Source organism: Sarcophilus harrisii, chromosome 1 (genome assembly GCF_902635505.1).
Source record: "Sarcophilus harrisii chromosome 1, mSarHar1.11, whole genome shotgun sequence".
NCBI classification, from domain to species: domain Eukaryota; kingdom Metazoa; phylum Chordata; class Mammalia; order Dasyuromorphia; family Dasyuridae; genus Sarcophilus; species Sarcophilus harrisii.
Window position 1 is genome coordinate 646,469,360 of NC_045426.1, and position 15,598 is coordinate 646,484,957.

Consider the following 15,598-nt stretch of genomic DNA (forward strand, 5'->3'; position numbering starts at 1 on the left):
CTAGGAGGGTCCGAGCCTCGGCTTCTGCGCTGCCCGCCCCACGTCCCCCCCTCAGAGATCCTTACCGGGCCCCTCACAGGCGAGACCTGAGGCTGGAGGAGGCTGAATCCTAATCTGAGGCAGGGTCGGGGGAAATAACTCCCAATCCGGAGCCGCCACCTGACGCTGGGCTGGGGAAGGCTGAACCAGGTCCTAACGGGAGGCCCGGATGAGGGATACGGAGCCCCCAAGGTGATGCTAAACTAGAAGAGGCCGAGTCCCGACCTGAGGCAGAGATAGAGCTGGCTGTCCCTTGGGGCAAACTGAGATTCGCTCCAGGGATGACTTCGGAAAAGGAGTCAGAGCTGGTGCCAGGGGAAGGGCTTGTTTGCTGTTGTACTGGGCTCTTGGGGGAGCTTATCATTTCTGTCCCTAGAGAAGCATCCAGCAGAGTCTGCCCTCAAATGGCTGTGAAGCAAAGGACAGTGGGCTTGCCTCCACTCCCCCTTCCCTATCTCCTCACTAAGCACCCCCCTTCTCAGACTATCACAGATAGTGATTGCTTTTAAACAAAGCAAGATGGAGAATCTTTCTCTTTGCTGGGCTGAGTGCCCATGGCTGAATGCTCTGAAGGGTCACACCCTTTGGAAACAGGAGGCCTCAGGTTTCCAAGGGGACCAGTAAGATAAAAGGATATAGCCCTTAATTATGGATCAGGAGACAGACCACCCACAGGAAAAGAAAGGAGATAGGATTGGGGGCAGGGCAGTCCCATATCTATTGAAGGGCCAGAAATACTTTAGTTTCGGTCAATACAGGGAAGGCTTCGGTCAGTGGAGGAGGAGGGTAGGGGCAGCAGATTCCCAGCTCTGGTGTAGGGGGAGGGGTTAGAGAAGAATAGGCAGAACTTCAATCACCTATTTTCCCCACAGAATCAGATCCAACCAGATTATGAATCCATGGTCCTTATTAATTAATCCTTTGATCTAGGCAGCACGTCCACAGTGTCCAAACCAAGAATTGAAAGGAACCCTATCCCAGCTTTCAAGTGTTTGTAAAATTGTCACATAACGGCATCTCTCTTCTCCCCATGAAGGGGGGAGGTAGGGGAGGGCTTCAGACAACTCTAGGATTACATCAAGGCAAGCAATGGGGAATACTGGCCCTGATCCTGAGTCTATAAGCCACAGCAGTCAGTTTCATCAAATTCGAAGGGGTTAAGTCTCAGCTTGCGTTAGAAGCAGTTTGCTATTCATTACCCCAGTTCACAGCAGTCATTTCTCATCGCAATCACAGTTATCCGTTCTGTCCCATTGGTGTAGGCAGCTAAAGGGAGGAATCAACCAAGGGGTGGCCACTGTCAGGAAGACTGACCCTCATTCCAGGTTTTGGCCCATTTCGGGGCATGTGACGGGAAGAGCTCCTCAAGCAGCCACAGAGTAGACGGCGGAAGGTGCTGCGCATCTCGGCATCCCGGCACGAATACACAACGGGGTTGACCAGGGAGTTCGCCTCAGCCAAAAGCAGGAAGTACTTCTCCACAACTAACACGTTGCATGACTCACAGCCCAGCCCATCCAGAAGCAATACCACTTGGCCAGGTGTCCAGCAGACCACAAATGCCCCTAGGGACAGAGAGCAGAGTAATTAATGGTTGTCAGTGTGAGCTCAGTCAAGATGTTGCTCATTCTGAAGGATTTGGTCACTTGGGGTAGCTTGGTTATTTATAGAGGAGTGCCAGTCACTCTAGAGGGGAGAATCAGTTACTTTCATTGAAACCAGTCACTTTCAGGAGAAAGGGGAAATCAATCATAACTGCCACATGGTCAATCACTGTCAGAGAAGGTAGGTCACTAGAAGTGTGAGGGGCAGTCCAACTATTTTAAGGGAGGACATTGTAGTTAGCAGTGGATCAATCAGGAGGAGTTGGGAGAGTGACTCGAATGAGTTGGTTTCTCAGAGGGGGAAGATTACTTTTGGGGGGAAGGGCAGTCAGTGGTAACTGGTGAGGGAGTGGATAAATGGGCCAGTCAGTGGGAGGGAGCTAGTTACTGAAAGGGAGGAGGTCCACGTCGTAGACAAAGTTCCCTCACCCAAAATGATGACCACTGTCTTGACTAGAGCGATTGTGGTCTCACGGTAGCGTGGGTGGAAGCCAGCGTGTTGTGACATGCGATTCATGCGCCTTCGAACATAGAGGAAGATGCGTGCATAGACAGCTGCCATAAGCAGGAAGGCCAGCAGGTTGCCAAGGGCCCAGGCAGTCAGGAAGGTGCGGCTGTAGAGCGGGGCCAGGCGGGCACAGTGGTCCAGGTTACACAAGCAGTTCCAGTAGGAGGGCAAAAGTGCCAGGCCCAGTGCAACCACCCAACTGCCAGCCATGAGCAGCAGCACACGGCCCCGGGGTAAGAGGCTCAGTGGCTGCACTGCCATGACACTGCGGTGCCGCTCTACCGCAATGGCCAGCAGGTTGACAACAGAAGCACTGAGGCTAGCATCCAGCAGGCCCTGCCGCAAAAACCAGACCTTCACTGAGAGCTGAGCGGTGCGAGGACCTGTGTGCAGCATGAGGAACAGGTAGGCCAATCCTGCAAACAGATCGGCCGCAGCCAGGTTTCCTAGCAGATAGTAAATGGGTAGGTGTAGCCGCCGGTTGGAAATGATGGCCACAATGACTAGCAGGTTAGTCAGCAGAACCACTACACTGACTGTAAGCCCCAGGACCACCATTACCACATCCCTGGGCTGCCAGTGCAGACTCAGATGCTTTCCACTGTGGTTGTAGAAGAAGCTCACAGATTCATTATCATAACACTGATCCATGACTGCCGCCAAAGCCTGAGGACATAAGAAGCTAGTGGTCAGTAACGACAGAGGGAAGAAGGTAGTCACTGGGAGGATGAAAGAGGCTTAAAGTGCTGAGACATGGGAGAGGCAGAGGTCAGTCAGTGAGATGATAGGAGACAAAGGGGTTGGCTATTGAAAGGGTAGAGATGAAGGGTAGTTAGGGTGACCAATATGAGAGGAAGGTGAGTCATTGAAAAAGTCTGAGGAAATAGCAGTTGACTCAGTGAAAATTCATGGAAGAGGCAGCAGTGGTCACTATGAGACCCAGGATAGGAGGCTGGATAACCAGAGAAGGGGAAAAAAGAGTGGGAGACAGAGGTGAGGGACAGTAAGGGTAACCTATTAAAGAAATCATGTAGTATTTAACATGTATTGTACTGCCTGCCATCTAGGGGAAGAGGTAGGGGGAAAGAGGGAAAAATTTGGAACAAAGTTTTACAAGGGTCAATGTTGAAAAATCACCCGTGCATATGTTTTGTAAATAAAAAGCTTTAATTAAAAAAAAAAATGATGTGGGAGCACATAGAATGTGAGAGTATTTAAAAAGGAAAAGATCAGTCAGTGATCACTTCTATGAGAAAAGACCACTACCACTCAAAGATCAGCCTAAGTACCTTTGCACTTAGAAGGCAACCAATCAAGTCCTGATTCAGTACTTACTATGTGCCAGGCATTGAAATCATTTCTGGGATTAAACAAAGGCAAAACAGTCCCCATATTCAACATAAATATATAACGAAGATAACACATAAAATAGGGCATATTCAAGTTAGAGGCAGTTAGTGGTTCAGTGGATAAGAGTTCTGGGCATGCCAGAAGAGCTGAGTTCAAATGAAGACAGATCATCTGGTTTCAGATACTTATTAGTTGTATGACACTAGGCAAATCACTTAACCTGTTTGCCTTAATCCACTGGAGAAGGAAATAGCAAACCATTCTAGTATCTTTGCCAAGAAAACCCCCACAGACAGCATTGGTATGCTGTGGTTCACAAAGTCACAAAGAAATGGGCACGACTGAATGACTAAACAATATATAAGTTAAACACAGAGAACCTTAGAAGAGATGAGAGAAAGCATTCCACTCATGGGGGACATCAAGCACAAATACAGAGGTAAGAAAAGGAGTTTCAACTGTGTAGGTTGACAAATAGGCTGAGATCCAGAGAGAAAGTGTGAAGATTGGAAAAGTAGGAAAGGGGGCTAGATTGTAAAGGGCCTTAATTGGGAAACAAAAGACTGGAGATAAAAGGGAGCAGTTAAGAGTTTTGAGTGTGTATGAGAGTGATATACTTCATGAAAATCACTCATATTTGTGTGGAACATGGATTGGAATGGGGAGAAACTTGAAGCAGAAAGACCAACCAATAGCACTGAGGTAATGAGGGCCTGCATCATGGTGCTGCTGGCTGCATGCAGGAGAGAAAAGGGGACATTTACAAGGGATTTAGTAAAAGAGGAAATGGCAGGATTTGGTGACAGAATGGATAATTAGAATGAGAGGATTCCAGAGTGAAATTAAGATTGGGAGTGTGATTTGGATGGTAGAAAATTGAAGAGTAAGGGGTAGGGGTAGGGGTGGTGCTATTCTGGACATATTTGAGTTTGAGAATCCAGTTAAATATATCAATAAAACGTTGATTGGTGATATAAGACCAAAGCTCAAAATAAAAACCAGGACTAGATATATTAAATTTAGGAAACATTTTCATAGAACTGAACCCAGGAGAGCTAGTGAGATCGTCAAAGGAAAGTGTATACAGAAAAACAAAGCCACAGGCAGAGCCAAAGGGTACACCTACAGCAAAGATTCAGCAAAAGAGAAGGGTCAGAAGTAGAATCTTGAGTAATGTCATGAAAACTGAAAGAAGTTTCCAAAAGGAGGTGAGTGGCCTCTGCTGGGAACAAGGAGATATGGAGAGGAGGCAAGCGGGAAGGGAGGGGCGGGGTGGGGAAGAGGGAAGCAGACATCTCCAGCTGCTGCCTTAGAATGAGGGAGATAATAGACGTTCTCATACACATTGAGAAAGGGGGCCTCCCCAAAGACCCCCAGGAGCAATAAGTAGTTGGGCCTGAAACAACAGGAACCCCCTTCATCAAAAAAGGGCTGATGGCAGCTCTGGTACTTGAGGGGGGGGGGGGGAGGAGGGGTCTATCTCTAGGCAAAGCAGTCTTGTTAGGCAGGGTTTTTTTACTACCCCCAAGATCCCGCGTAACACACACACAAATACATACACACACACTCTCTCTCTCTCTTTGGTCAGCAGGCAGCTTTAGCCCCGTAACAACCAACGGCTTCACCCCCTTTCCCAACAATAAAAACTCCGTGGGCTCCCGTTTTCTCCTCTCCCATTTAACACCTAGCAAACATCCCAAGCCTTTTCAGAAAACTCAGCTCCCGCCTAACAGCCCCAAACGAGGTGCCCGCCTCCTAACCCCTAACTTTTCCCACACTCCTCCACTCCTCCATCCCCCTCCTCCAACTCTTCGCAGTCATTTGGACCTTCCTCCCACCAGCTCCATCGGCCAGGATGCCAAAGAGGGTCCCCCCCCCACCGCTCCTTCCCGTCCAAATCCAGCCTGCAAGTAAAGCTCCAATTCCTGGGAGCAGAGTCCCGGCTCAGGACCGGGCGGCCTCGGCGCTCTCTCCCCGGACCCGCCCCTCACAAAGCCCTTCCGGCCCTCTCTCCCATCCCGGGCCCGCCACTGAGCCCCCTCCCCACTCAATCAAGTCCCCTACAATACCCTCTCTCGTCCTGGGCCCGTCGCGGAGCTCAATTCACCAAGTCCCCCACACACAAACCTCCCACCCCAGCTACTGGGGCCCCCCCTCGTCGCCCGGAACCCCCTCCACCCCAGAGCCAGAGACCTGAGACCACCTGGAGCCGGTTTCTCCGCGTGCGGCCCTATGGGCGGGGCCAGGGCGAGCGGGCGGGACTGGAAGCAGGAGGCGGGTCCCAGAGATTTCTGCAGAATCTCGGCCCTGCCCAACTTCTCGGGTCCTGGCCCTGGCCCGAGCCCGAGGCAAGTGTGACTGCCTACCTGTGGAAGAGCTCCTAGAAGGCCTCTTTTATACTTTATTTTTATGTAGAAAGGAAGCAGTTGCTGGGCAAGGTGCATTTCATTTTTTTTTTTGTCTTTGTAACCATAAATCAAGTTACTGTTACACTAAGAAACTTAATAAATGCTTGTTGAATTAAGGGTGGAGAAATTTGCTCCACAGCTTCCCTCTGAGGTAGGGCTGGGGTGGAGAGGGTGTTTCCTCTTAGTCTGGTACCTCAGGTGCCCCCTTCTCCCTTTGTCATGCCTTACTTCACCACCCTCACTTCCCTCACCAGCCTCAGAGAGGCTCTGGACTTCATCCCTTCTCCAGGACTGTTAGGGAAGGCTACCAGTCTGTGCCTTCCTGGCTCCCTGATTAGATGATCACCTCTGCCCCATATATAACCCAAGTCAGACAAGCAGAAACAAGGAAGGCAGGGAAATTTATTGACTGCCAGTCACAGCAACGGTCAGTGAGAGCAAAGAGAATATGGTCATTCTCTCTGCTCTGAATGATCAGAAAATGGCCTATGTTGACCCTGAGGCTTCCAGGATGAAGGGAGGAAGGAATATGTCACAAACGGTCCTCAACCTCTCCAAACTGAGGCTGGAGCTCAGACTGGGATGGACATTGAGGCTGGAGCTCAGGCTGGGACTGGGGTTGGGACAGGGACTGATAAGGCAGGGGATGGGATTGAGGCTCTGGCTCAGGGCAGCATTCTGGTATGTGGCTATCTGGGACCTCCTCTCTCTGGAGTTTGGAGAGAAGTCTGGCTGTTTCCTGAGTAATCTCAAAGTGCTTTGGCAGTTTGGCTCGGCGAAGGGGACTGCTTTCTGGGGAGGCGCTGGCCCAAGGCCCCTGGCCCCGAAGGCTTCCATGTCGGTCCTTGATAGGGGTTTCCTCACAGAGTGTAGAGGCCACCAGGGCCAGACTGGACAACTGGTGAATGACTGGTCTGATGCCCCCTGCCCGGGGATATTTCACAGGCTGGCGACTGAAGTGGCCTCGGGACTGTGTCCCGAGTGGAGTTTCCTCACGAACTTGATTGGAATCTACAGAGGAAAGGGGACCGATTAGTTCTAGACTCTCTAAATCTTCTTCCAAAATTATCCCTACATACACACTCCTCAGGGAATTATTCCCTGGAATATTTGTACCTCTAGGCCCCCACAATTATCCCTAGTTCTAATACCCTCAGTTCTATTAGCCACCTAGGTAGCTCAAGTAGATAGAGTCATGGATCTGCATCAGGAATTATTCAGTTATGTCAGACTGGATTAGAATAGTGACTCTGTGAACCATACTGCCCATGGGGTTTTCTTGGTAAAAATTCTGGAGTGGTTTGCCATCTCCTTCAGTGGACAAGCACATAAACAAGCAAACAAGCAACATAAATGCTTCAGCAAACAAGAACATAAATGACATACCTAGAATCACCCGGCTAGTTAAATGTCTAAGGCTGGATTTGAATTTAGGTTTTCCTGAATTCGGGCCCCTGAGCATCTAACTGCCTATGGAGTCAGGAATATAATATATATGATCTAATTGAAACTTACTACCTGTTTTTTTTTGTTTGCTTTTTGCTGAAATAATTAGGGTTAAGTGACTTGTCCAGGATCACACAGCTAGGAAGTGTTAAGTGTCTGAGACCATATTTGAATTCAGGTCCTCCTGACTTCAGGGCTGGTGCTCTATCCACTGCGCCATCTAACTGCCCCTACTTATGTTATTTTGTTGTTATGTTATTTTGAAGAAGTCATTTAACCTCTCTGTATATCAATCTCTTCATTTGCAAAATGGGGATATCAGAGTTGTTATAAAAATAAAATCTCTCAAATGTTTTGCAAATTTATGTAAATGCTAGCTATTATTATTACTCAGCAATAATTAAATCCATTAAGGGCAACTATGCCAAACCTCCCAGGGATGCTCAAGATATCAGTACTCTCAACCTTAGTTACCTCCCAAAGTAATCCCCAAATCTTTGACATAGAGCCAGATCCACCTAAGAATTCCACGACTCAAAATACTCCCAACCCTCTTTTAACTACTACACTCACCTTCTCCTCCCTCTTCTGAGGAGTTCCCAATGACCCACTCAACGAGGTCACCTTTGGATGGTGATGTCTGTGAAGAGAAGCATCAGTGTGACCCAAGAGATCCCTATATGATCCAGGATAGACACCTAGAGACTGAATCCAGAATAGAACTACAGAGCAACCCAAACTGAAATTAGAGACCCAAAGGTGCTGACCTGGTGAGTCAGAAGATTTAGCCCAAAACATAGATCCAGAGATTTTAGTCCTAAAAATCAAACCCAAGAACAAAAGCATCTATACACTGGAACAGAAATAGAGAAATCCTGAGAGTTTTCCTGAGAGACTCATAAGTCTTACCTTGGCCATAGACACACATGGATGGATTCCCACTCAGTGAATCTGGCCCAGGACAGACTCCAACACATTGTTAGAATCAAGAGCATTCAGGACCTCTCTCTCTTTCCCTACTCTTTGGAAATCCTTTGGGAGTTTCTTGAAAAGCCAATAATTTCTCCCCTTAGCAGAATTTATACAAAATCTTAACCATTTTTGGAGCAAATTGCAAATTGCACTGATAATATAAAACAATCCCTCAGGTCTGCTGAAATTTGGGTAAGTTCATGCTTTCATCATCCATCACATTTCTAGGAAGTACCACTCCCTATTTCCTGTGGGACTCTTTTTAGAAAGTCATTTCTTCTAATATTATATGATTCCCCTATCCCCTCTAACCTGCAGCCTCTATAGCCACTGTATAGACACAGTCACCACCCCTCACCCTGAACTGTTAGCATACTACTTTTCTTCCCTGTTTACCCCACTGTTCCCGTTCCCCTCCCCCATTACCCTTAAACTGTTTCACCATTTCCCTTGACTCAACCCAGGCTCTCTGGCAGTGTACAGGACTTCCAGAGAAGTGTGGTAGAGGGGGCTGGAGCCTGACTAAAAATGGACTCTACCTCATCAAATGATGCTTGGACCCCTGAAGCCCCAGTCTCCCCTTCAGCAGAGGTCTGTGTGACAGGCTCCAGAGGTCCAGAGTCAGATATTTCTGCAGTGGTCGGAGGGAGTTCTTCCATGCCAAAGACATGCTCATAGTGGACGATGAGGAACTCAATCATCTGGGCCTGGTATCCTGAATCCAGGAGGCAGGCCACTGGGCTGGTGCCGATTCCACCCTGTACTTTTGGTGGCCGGAGCAGTGTTGGCCCAAACACAATGCCCAAATTGTTGGCCGACATTTTATTTTCCTCAAATCTTGAGGCTACCCTGGAAGAAAACCCGAGTTCAGAGATTGCTATCTAGTGACCTCTGCTTAGCCCCTGACCTTAGCACTAGACCCAATCCTACCTGAACAGATGGGCCACTAGGTGCCGGAGAGTATTGTAGTTAGAGTCAGGTAACTCTCTCAAAAGAGTTCTCAGGGCACTGACAGCTTCAATCACAGGGTCAGCATTGGGATTGGAGTCAAGACTGAGTTCAGGTTCAGAGTTCCTTGGGGCATCTAATGATACTCCTGGTGGCAGAGTCTTAGCCAGAGAGATGAAGGCACCATAGAGTTGGGAGGGGATGAGAGGATCTGTGAGCTGGAAGAAAAGTATGCTCTGGCTTTGCCCCCAGAAGAGATTTTGATTTGCTGCTTTACCTTCCTAACCCTCATGGATTCCCATCTTCCCCACCTGACTTCCATGCCGTAAATCTCCCAAATCTAGTACCCAAACACAGCCCTCCACCATCCTCCTTGACTCCTTGCTGTCCCTTCCCATCTGGCCTGAGCCCCACCTCCTTAAGGAAGTGCTTGAGTACTCCAGTGACATCGTGGGGAGAGTTACCCGACAACTCCACCAAGGACCAGCCATTTTCAAAGGCCTGACAGAGCCTCTCCACTCGAACCCTGGATCCACTGATGCGGTAAATACCCTGAAGAATGAAGTTTGAAATCATGAAACCAAGAGATCACTTGGTCCATCAAAAGATACTCAGAAATCAAGGGTCAGAGAGTTGTGTCAGGAGCAAGGTCTGGCTAGGGGTCTCCAGAAATCAAGGCCTGAACCAGGGCTGGAATCAGGATTGTTCTTCCCTTCCCCCTATACCTAGAATATACTCCCTCCCCAATTCGTCCTGAACAAGATCACCAGTTTCCTTCAAAGTTTTTTACTCAAGTGCTATGCTGATTTCCTTAATTGCTAATCCACAACCACCATCCCCCCAATTAATATACATTTTAATTTTTTAATGTATATGTTGGTTTCTCAAATGCTGGAATTGTCATCTTGATCATTACATCCCCCTACAATACTCTAACACACAGCAGGCATTTAAGTGCTTATTAAACAGAAGTGACTTAGAACCTGTACACTGAGGGCACGGTGCTCAATTTCAGCAGTGCATTTGATGACCAAGAAGGGCACCTCCTCTGGGAAGTCTCGGGGCAGCTGTAGAAAGTCAACCCCAAAGAGCTGAGTTCGGGCTGGGAGCTTCCTGTGGCCGCACAAGATCAGTAAGGACTGCAGGCAACGCTTGTGGCAAGCCAGAGAGCACTGGAGGAGTATAAAGGTTTGAAGAGTCACCAGGAATCATGGAGAGGCTGAGCACCAACAAGAGGCAAAGGGTCAGAGAGAAGTCAGGGTCACAATACCTCCTCACACTCGATCCCGCTGACCATGAAGGTCTCACACTCACGGCACTTGGCTGGGCCTCGCAGCTTCCGGAAACGGTGGGTTTGGGCTGCACTGGACAGTGGCAACTTCTTAAGGGGGCAAACTGCCTCATTGTCCACTCCATCTCCAAGCTCTGCAGGATCAGTAGGGAAGGGATATCCAGGTTGGGATCACCCCAGGTATAGCCCCTAATTTCCCTCTTTTTGAGAATTTAGAGTCTAGGGCTCATTTACAGGGGTGAGGCATGGTGATGAGAGAGCTCTCACTTTTCCAAACCTATGGGGGCGCTTAAAGGATGATGTCCAACTTTAAAGCCTCACCAGGGCTGGATGTAGGAGAATCCAGGGACCGAGTCTCACTGCTTCCACCTACACTGTCCACATCGCTCCCTAGAGAGATGCCCAGGCTCCCTAGGTAGAGAGGAAGGCAGGTTGTGGGTAGAAATCCTTCTTACCTCACTCCCATCTCCTCTCCAAAAGAATTTCCCCACTCATTCCCTCACCCTCACCATGGTCCCCAGGATCCTCCCAGAGATTGAGCTCCGATAAGGATTCGTTGGACTGTAAGGATTGCTGGGATGGCATCTTCTTTCGAGCATCCAGAGGCGAGCTGAAAGAAGTTATGGAGAAGTTGCTGAGCCCTCTCTTCTCCTGACCCAGTATTAACCCACCAGGTAAAGCCCAAGCCTTCAGGATTGACCCACAGACTCATCCCCTACCCGTGTGCTGAGGTCACAAACTCCTGGAAGGAGAAATCTGGTGGGGCTGGAGGAGGCGGCTCTGGCCACATCGTCTGTACAAACTCAAGGTACCGCTGCCCAGGCTCAAAGGGCATACAACATTCGCTAAGTGCTGAGAAACCCTGAGGACCTCGCTGAGCTAGATCCCCTCGGAGGCTGAAGAGGTACAAGGACACCTGGAGAAGCACAGAGAGCCCTCACAGACGCTCTGAAACCGAGACATTTTCCCTCTTCTGTGTTCTCAGACTTTCAGAGGCTCCCCAATGCTCTCCAAGGCAACAGATCTCACACACACCCATCCCAACACTCACTTTCTTGAGCTCCACATCCCCCCGGAGCAGCATCTTCCGGACACGGGACACAATCTTCTGTTTTGTAGCCTCCAGATCCCGCTGTCGGAGGTTGGCCTCCCGGACGCAGGCCTGATAGTGAACTTCAGCTTCCTGTGCCTGGGGGGACCGAGGGATGGAGAATGAGAGGAGATGGAGCCTGGCGGGGGGGCCGCACTGAGCAAGGGCAGGGCCGGGCCCCTACCTTGGCCTGGGCCTCCTCCCGTGAACGGCGCCGACGCTCTTGCTGCTTGCTGGGGACCTCGGGAAGGCCCAAGACGCGAGCCTGGGCATCCTCACTCCTCTGGAGGTACTGGAGCCGAGCTCGCCGCAAGCTCAGCACTGCTTCATTCTGGGGTCAGAGGTCAGGGTCAGGGATGGCAGGGATCAGGGATGAGCAGAAACCTCCCTCCCCTCTGACTCCCCCCTCACCATTCTCTTCTGTTCACGAACCCACTGGGCCTTCATCTCTTTCCGTCTCTTCTCTATTTCGTTCCTCTGAGCCACCAGGGGCTGTAGTGACAGAGAAGAGGGCTGAGGGGAACTTCTTTGAGAAAGACCCCAAGCTCTCGGCTCGACTCTTTCTAGGAGGAGTCAGTGGGTTTGGGGGCGCCTGCGAATGCCCACATCCGCACAAACACACAGACCTGGTAATAATTATGCTTCTGCTGTGTCAGCAGCTGTAGCGTCAGGTCTCCCAGGGTGAAGTCCTGCTCGAGGAAGAGGCCGTAGATGTCTCGGAGAGGTCCTGGAGGATGCTGGGGAAGGGGCAGAGATTGAGAGAGAAAGCTAGAGAGCTGACAGACTGATAAAGCTGCATGTGACCTCAGAGACCGCCTAAGTGACCTCCAGGCTCACGGGAGACTGGCCTGGGAGCCACAATCGAATGCAGCTTTCCTGATCTCTAAGCCTGAGCTCCCTCCTTTGGAGGAAGAGAGACTGGGGGAGGGGAGAGGAGGGTGTAGGGCTGAGAGGGAGGGGAATGACTGACTAGGATTAAAGGGACAAACCTGCTGCTGGAGGGATGCCTTTGCTGCCTCAGCAAGTTTCATAATGTTTTTGGAAAATTCCAGCTCTGGACAGAGAAAAATAAAAGGAAGTCTGAGGTTAAGGGCTGTGACCAGGAGTAGGTGATTATAAAGGGTCAGAGGGGGAAGCTGAGAAGTGTCAAAGTTAAAACGCTGTACTAAAGACTGGGGTCTAGAAGTCAGAGATAGTGTCCAGAGGCAGAGTGGAGACAGAGGGTGGGGCCAGAGGTGAAGGGCAGGGTTGGGGGCTGGCCAGGAATCACCATAGCTTGCTCTCTTCTCAGTCCAGTTTAGAATCTCTTTTATGTGTCTGCTCCACATTTTGGCATAATCCAGGGCAGCCTCCACGCCTCCTTCACTGCGTACAAGCCGGGTGTCCAGTTCCTCCCCTTAGGAAAAAGGGTCGATTGAAGAGACCAATGCAATCTATGCTTCACCTGACCCCAGACTCCAGCCCTAGACCCCAGCCTCTACCTGTGAGGGGGATGGGACCTTCAGGGAGGGAGCTGCTCCAGCTTTGGGTCTCATTCGTCTAGGAGAAAAGCTCAGTGTTTGGCCGGTGGTCCATGAGGAAGTACTCCCCAATCCAATCCTTCCCTCTCCCTCTCCGCTTACCTCTACTCTTGGCTCAGGGTCTTGCAAAGGTTCTGGGTCTCCAGCCAACATTTCCACCGCCCTGGAGGTGGGGATAGGGGTGGAGGTAGGTTAGGGTCCTCATGGCTGACTGGGGGAGGGGGGGGTGGGGATTGTACAGGTTAGGGATGTGGGGGATTTAGAGGGTCATTCTGGGATGGAGGTTTATTTTTCGCCCTCGGGTCCTTCCTCTCACGCTACCCCCAGACTCACGCATTTCCCAAAGAAATCTCCAGGTTGTCCAGGCTCCTGAAGATATCGCTGTACCGGTTTCTGTTCTCAGTGCCCCGAGTCTGGGGGAGACCTGGAGGGGGGGAGGCGTGTAAACGGGACCGGAGACCCCTGGTCAGTGGCGCACATCCCAGCCTCGCTGGCCCACAGCCCACCTGGAAGCAGGGGTCCCTGAGCCTGGAGGAACCTCCCTGCCAGGAAGGCTCAGCCCCCGGGTCTCGGGGGTTGTACCCGATGCAGCGCTCCCGGTCTCGCAGGTGTGCAGACCCGCACACGTGTGTGAGCGCGGGGGCACCGGGATGCGCTCACGCACACACACACCGTGACACACACGGACACATACCTGTACTCACACTAACGCAGGGGGCTCGGGAAAGCCCCGGCCCTGCCCCCGCCCTGTCCCAGACTCAGCAGAAGCAGAAGCAGCCACTTCCCCACCTAAGCCACCGGATGGGGGAGGGTCGGGGGAGGGGGGGGCAGTTGTGGGGAAGGAGGAGAGGGCAGCTCGAAGCCTCCCGCGCCCCTCGTACCGAGCTGGGCTCCCTCCATGGCTCCAGGGGCAGGCCCGGAGGGCTGCTCGGCGGAGGTGACCGGACGGGGCGAAGTTAGGGGCCAGTCTCTCCCTCCCCCCCCAGGCTTCCTGCTTCCGCGCGGGGACCCGCCTCCCCTCGGCAGGGCGGGGACACGCCCGGCGGGAAGTTCGCGGTACCCCGTTTCTCGCTCCCGCCCCCATGTGCCGCTGCAAGCGGAACAGGTCAGACTCTGGGAAGTCCTGCTCGCAGGCCGGGCCCAGGTCGCCAGCGGGGCCGGAGCCTGGCCCGGCCGGGCCTGGGCTGCTCCTCACAGACAGAGCCGCCCCGGCTCACGCCGGCCCGGGGGCTTCTGCGGGCGTAGCTCAGCCCCACCCTCGGAGCCCCCGCCCCCGCCCCTCCCCGAGTCCCCGCCCCCTCACCTTGCGCTGCCTGGGCTAAGGCAGCCGCAGCCCCCCGGACCGAAGGTCCCGCCAGCTCCGGGAGCCGGCTCTGGAGCTGGGCCACTGCCTGCAGCAGGTCACTAAGGTGAGTTTCTAGCGGGCCAGCGCCGGCCCCGCCTGCGGAGGAGACGGCGTGAGGGGGGGGCCCGCGCGGCGGGCACGCCCCCCCCCCCCAGTCCGCTGGCCGCCCCCCTCTCTGGGCCGGGCGACCCCGCGCCCGCACTCACAGCCCTCCCGGCACAGCGCCCGGAAGCCGAGGAATTTCCCGTTGATGTGGCGCAGGTGCGCCGAGACCCGGCGGAGCTGGCCCGGAGAGTGCCAGCCCGGGTGGAGGCCGGCCAGCCGCCGAGCAGCCGGCTCCACGGGGCCCGGGCCTCGGGCTGGCGCGGGGGGCTCCCCGGCAGCCGCAGCCCGGCTCGTGGCTTCCTTGCACGTGCGGACCATGGGCTGCCCCGGGAGTGTGGGGAGCCAGCGGCCCCGGCCGGCTGCGGGCCTCCCGAGAGCTGCCGGAGGTGGTCCCCCGGAGCCCAGCGATGCTGCTGCCGGGTAGCTTTCCCAGGGGGCTGCCCCAGCCAGGGCATGCTCGGGGTGGCTGGGCCACATTCCAGATCCTGGCTGCCAAGCTAAGTGTTAACCCCTCCCTGGCTGGGACCTGGCCAAGCAGGGGAGGAACCTTATAAAGAGAGGGGGAGGCACTCCTCCCGGGGCTTGGAATCTGGGACAGGGAGTCCAAAGGCCCAGGCTGAAGCCCACCCATCTGCTTCTGCTCCTGCCACACCCTGGCAGCGCCAGCCATTAGCAGGCAGGAGGAGTTGCGACCCGGGGAGAAGGCTCTAGACCACCTTTTGTTGGCTCCAGAGTCACAAGGGGAAAAGAAAAGAACCTTGCCATTAAAAAAAAAATTAGGGGAGAGTTAATGCAGGCCAGATGGGTTCAACAGCAGCTCAGGAGGTACCAGCTAGACTAGTTGTTGGGAATGGACAGAGGGTGGGACTCTGGGTGAGGAAGGAAGCCTCACAGAAACCAGCCAAGCAGGCTGAGGTAGCTTCACTTGTCTGCATTGTCTGCCCTCCCCACCCCCCCTTCCCAAATCCGGGA

General features: G+C 52.6%; 2 protein-coding genes across 4 annotated transcripts; both read right to left on the reverse strand.

Annotated features, from left to right (window-relative positions):
- Positions 1-931: 931 nt before the first annotated feature.
- On the reverse strand, positions 932-5,763 carry LPAR2 (lysophosphatidic acid receptor 2). Its single transcript, XM_012541934.3, has 3 exons — positions 5,695-5,763; positions 2,073-2,817; positions 932-1,604 (listed from the first exon to the last, which is right to left on the reverse strand). Exons 2-3 carry the CDS (start codon positions 2,800-2,802, stop codon positions 1,306-1,308), a joined length of 1,029 nt encoding a protein of 342 aa, XP_012397388.1. The 5' UTR covers positions 2,803-2,817; positions 5,695-5,763; the 3' UTR covers positions 932-1,305.
- Positions 5,764-6,291: 528 nt separating this feature from the next.
- GMIP (GEM interacting protein) lies at positions 6,292-15,102 on the reverse strand. Of its 3 annotated transcripts, XM_031947476.1 has the most exons (21): positions 14,728-15,102; positions 14,480-14,617; positions 13,510-13,600; positions 13,279-13,339; positions 13,138-13,195; positions 12,927-13,052; positions 12,646-12,710; positions 12,283-12,393; positions 12,068-12,148; positions 11,841-11,987; positions 11,618-11,755; positions 11,286-11,482; positions 11,070-11,176; positions 10,888-10,977; positions 10,546-10,700; positions 10,259-10,447; positions 9,690-9,827; positions 9,258-9,493; positions 8,867-9,176; positions 7,929-7,995; positions 6,292-6,920 (listed from the first exon to the last, which is right to left on the reverse strand). In XM_031947476.1, the coding sequence occupies exons 1-21, from the start codon at positions 14,942-14,944 to the stop codon at positions 6,442-6,444; spliced, it is 3,201 nt and encodes a 1,066-aa protein (XP_031803336.1). In that variant the 5' UTR covers positions 14,945-15,102; the 3' UTR covers positions 6,292-6,441. The 3 variants fall into 3 exon arrangements, with proteins under 3 accessions (XP_031803336.1, XP_031803337.1, XP_031803338.1); XM_031947477.1 differs by lacking the exons at positions 14,480-14,617; positions 14,728-15,102 and adding an exon at positions 14,058-14,393; XM_031947478.1 differs by lacking the exons at positions 14,480-14,617; positions 14,728-15,102 and adding an exon at positions 13,871-14,003.
- Positions 15,103-15,598: the final 496 nt, after the last annotated feature.